This window comes from Orycteropus afer, unplaced genomic scaffold, assembly GCF_000298275.1.
Source record: "Orycteropus afer afer isolate SDZICR_OR568_19922 unplaced genomic scaffold, OryAfe1.0 scaffold00541, whole genome shotgun sequence".
Classification (NCBI taxonomy): Eukaryota; Metazoa; Chordata; class Mammalia; order Tubulidentata; family Orycteropodidae; genus Orycteropus; species Orycteropus afer.
The window spans coordinates 1,479,741-1,483,919 of NW_006922128.1; the positions used below are offsets into that span (position 1 = coordinate 1,479,741).

Consider the following 4,179-nt stretch of genomic DNA (forward strand, 5'->3'; position numbering starts at 1 on the left):
TGTCTCACACACACACACAGCACCTCTCACACACACCTCTCACACACACAGAACCTCTCACACACAGCATGTCTCACACACACACACAGCACCTCACACACGTCTCACACACAGCACCTCTCACACACAGCACCTCACACACACACACACGTCTCACACACAGCACCTCTCACACAGAACCTCACACACGTCTCACACACAGCACGTCTCACACAAAGAGCCTCTCACACACACACGTCTCACACACACAGTACCTCACACACACACAGCGCCTCTCTGACACACACAGCACATCACACACACACTCACACATACACACCACCTCTCTCACACACAGTGCTTCTCACAAACACACAGCACGTCCCACACACAGCATTCTAAACTTCCTAGCTCACAAGCTCATTTTCCGGTAACTTACAAGGTGACTTGACAGCAGGGACCCCGTCCACACCCCTAAGTCTCCCAATATTGGGCACAGCCGGCAGTAAGCACTTTCCAGCAAGGGAATGCCGTCAACCCGTGAATGGTCTGTCCCAGGCACGTGGGCCCACATCCACACCGCTGCCTTGACAACAAAACACTCACTGCCAGATGCTGACGAGGTAAGGGGCCAGCATGACCGAGGGGCCCAAATCCCAGCTGACCGGGCCCTCACTGGTCGCAGTCTTGGGGTCGGGGCGCTGTCACCTCGGCCCTGGCTCACCGAGGCTCACCAGGCTCCTACCGTAATCTCACATACAGAGTCTGCTGGGGAGACCATGGGATGGACCCTGCTCTCCAAGGGGCTTCCCCCATTAGACAGTGTGAGGGCACAGCCCTGGGGAGCCCGTCTCTGGACAGACAGGCCTTGGTCTGTGAGGGCTGCTGGCCCCAGCGCACACAGCCCCGAGTCCATGCCTGCTGCGGACCCCCGAGACAGACGCATCTTTTAAGTTGGCAGGGTTTCTGCAGTCACAGTTATCTTGATGTCCTACAGGCTCCGAAAATCCCAAATGGCAAGTGGTATTTGAAGTACAGAGTGTGATGGCAGCCTCACTCCTCCTTCAAGGACCAGGTACGAAGCGGAGGTCCCCAGGCAACGTGAGAGATGGGGGAGGAGCAAACGGTGGGCAGCCAAGGCCACAGTGCGCGCTTGCTGGGGCGCGTGAAGCCGCTGGGCTGGCCGGGATGGGCGTTACCACCGCACTCTGAAGGCCAAGTGCTCTCCACTGCCAGTACCTTGAACTCCCTGTTCCGAGCAGACAGTTCGCAGAAACCTCCTTTAAAACAGCATCAGCTTTGTGCTCTTCCAGTATTTTCAACACAACGAACAGACCTACTTGAACGTAACACGCCCTCTGAACCAACAGGGCATTTTGTTTTTTCATATAAAAAGGGAACACAAGCTGTCAACAGGAATTACTGAATCACCAAGAAAGGAAGTCACAGTTCTGTTATCAAAACGGACACGTTACTTACGAGAAACACGAGTGATCCGTCGAGGCCTAGCATCTGAAAGGAATAAAGGATGATGATCCACGTTAACGCAACAAACAACTGCATCTTCTGCCCCATAAACACACAAGGCTTCCGCCACAGTCCTCCCCTCACGGAAGTGCTGTCAGCATCCCAGAGCCAAAGATGGACTGAGGCGGTCTTACATACGGGATCTCCTGTTCCAGACGTACGACCGTGAAGTCTAAAAAACCCCCTCTACCCTGGGTTTAAGTCCTTCGCTGCACAGGGGCTTGTCAAGGTTTCAGGAGACCTGTATTGTTTTGTGAACTGGAGTATCAACCCACGGCTGAAACGCACGCGTGTCCCATTTTCTAACCAGCCCCAAGCGGGCCAGGCCAAGAACAGAGCAGCAGCGGTCCACAGCCCCAGCCCCAGCCCGCTCAGGTTTGCACTCACAGGACGTCACTGACGCGTCCCCGGAAATTCCGCTCTAGCCTCTGTTCACACCAAACGTCGCTTAGCAGCCCCCGTGCCCGTCTCAGCCCAGCCCACTCTGGAGCGGCCGAGAACAGAGCGCCCAACTCACCCTCTCCCACGTGAGCTCCTCCGCAGCCCGGTCCCACTCCAGCGCGTTCCAGTTCATGTCATCTGCAAGTACAGTGAGGCGTGAAGGTTACTGGCGGGGCCTGAGCTATGAACAAGAACAGGTGTTCTTCCTTTGCCCGTCTGTAACCCGCGTGGAGCAGCTACCCTGCACCGTTCTGCTCACACCAAGCATCTGCTTGCTGGGCACACGTGAGGCAGCAAAGAAACACGGCGACTGCACACCGTGGAGCAGACTTCTGTTCGGCGAGGGGGCCGGGCGTGCGCAGGGCTGGCTCCGAGAGCAAGGAGGCAGCAGGGTGTGGGGCGGCAGGGTCTGGCCGCACGCGGGCTTCCTTCATTGCTCAGGTAACGCTCTCCCCCAGAGCGCGCCACAAGCCACTGGCAGGGCAAGTGTCAGGCACACGCGTGCACGCCAGTCCCCCCATTCCCCCCACTGCGGCCCTGCAAAGGAGGCCAGGCATCCTGCTCACAGCTGTGACCTCGGTGTTCACAGAGCATGAAGGCCCAGGAAAACCCAGGCGGCAGCAGCGCCCCGCGGACCCCCGGCTGCAGGACCTGGAGGGAGCACAGTGTGTGTGGGGGGGTGTGCAGGTACCGGCCTGTCCTGGGTCAGAGTTCATGCCACAGCCACACTGTGACAAAACCAGAGGCTGGCTTCAAGGCAGGGACCAGGCCGGTGGGAAGCCACCTTCCCAGTGCCACCGAGAGTGATCAGAGCACCGACCCCACGGGGTGGAGAGGGTGAAGCAGAGGAAGGTGGCCAGCTGCCGGCACCTCAGGGCCTATTCCACCTCACACGGGGTGTCTTCCAGTGATGCCCACCCAGTGTGAGACGCAGCCGCTAAGACACAAACGCCCAGCGCCACATAAAACCGTATGCATCTCAAGTACCATGTTAGTTCAGCACCGTAAAAAATCGGGAGAAAGTTTGTCTACTGAAGGAAACTGTCTTCTGGTTACGAGGAGTGGGAGGTAAGGGGAGGAACCCCCACAAAAATAAATAAAGCAAAACAAACCAAACTACTACAGGTATCTCCCCGTGTGTGTTCACAAACATAAATTCCCCAAAATGAAGGAAACACAGGCTCAGAAGGGAACTCCACACCACTAAGAGCTGAGAAAGCACCACTGTCCCCATTCAAGCAGGGAGGGCTGCCCGGACCCCGGGGGCAGTGCAGACGCCTCACCTGGGGCCCCGTTGTTGGCGTCGGCTGCATCCTCCACGCCCGCATCGTCCTCCTCCTCGTTGTCCTCCTCCTCCTCGGCCTGGTCGTCCTGCGCGTCAGGGTTCTCCCCCACCACGGCGTTCTCCGCTGGGGGGTTGGCAGGCTGCTCGGGGGCAGCGTTGTCAGCTCCGTTCCCTCCTGCTGGCACCTAGGACAGAAGGCCCGGAAGTTCAGGGAGCTCACCTCAGTTGTGCCAAACTGTACCCACCTCTCAAAAAAACAAGCAAACCAGAACACTACTCAATTTCCAAAACAGCATCTCTCAAAGTTGTCTTCCCAAATACAGTCAGCTTTGCATGAGCCTGGTACACAAGAACAAACTCACGCCAGATGCACACGCTCAGTCGCTGTACCTAAGGGCTGACGTGTCACACTCTCTCACGCTAGATGCACACGCTCCTTCACTGCAACCTAAGGGCTGATGTGTCACACACTCTCACGCCAGATGCACACACTCAGTCGCTGTACCTAAGGGCTGACATGTCACACTCTCACGCTAGATGCACACACTCCTTCACTGCAACCTAAGGGCTGATATGTCACACACTCACACCAGAGCGCACACGCTCATCTGCTGTAACCTAAGGGCAGACATTTCACAAACTCTCACTCCAGAGTGCACATGCTCATTTGCTATAACCTAAGGGCTAACATTGCACACGCTCAGTCGCTGCAACCTAAGGCTGACATTTCACACACTCTCACACCAGAGCGCACACTCTCATTTGCTGTAATCTAGGGACTAACGTTGTATACGCTCATTTGCTGCACCCTAAGGGCTGACATTTCATACACTCTCACACCAGAGCGCACACGCTCATTTGCTGTAAACTAAGGGCTAACGTTGCACACGCTCAGTCGCCGTAACCTAAGTCTGACGTTTCACACACTCTCACGCCACATCACACAC

General features: G+C 56.5%; 1 protein-coding gene across 1 annotated transcript in view; it reads right to left on the minus strand.

Annotated features, from left to right (window-relative positions):
- MARCHF6 (membrane associated ring-CH-type finger 6) overlaps positions 1-4,179 on the minus strand; it is a 57,991-nt gene that overhangs the window by 37,648 nt on the left and 16,164 nt on the right. The window contains exons 7-9 of the mRNA XM_007955811.1: positions 3,231-3,417; positions 2,024-2,085; positions 1,459-1,491 (exon numbers count right to left, since the gene is read on the minus strand). Of these exons, the coding sequence (XP_007954002.1) occupies positions 1,459-1,491; positions 2,024-2,085; positions 3,231-3,417 (282 nt within the window). The remainder of the gene's footprint in view (positions 1-1,458; positions 1,492-2,023; positions 2,086-3,230; positions 3,418-4,179) is intronic.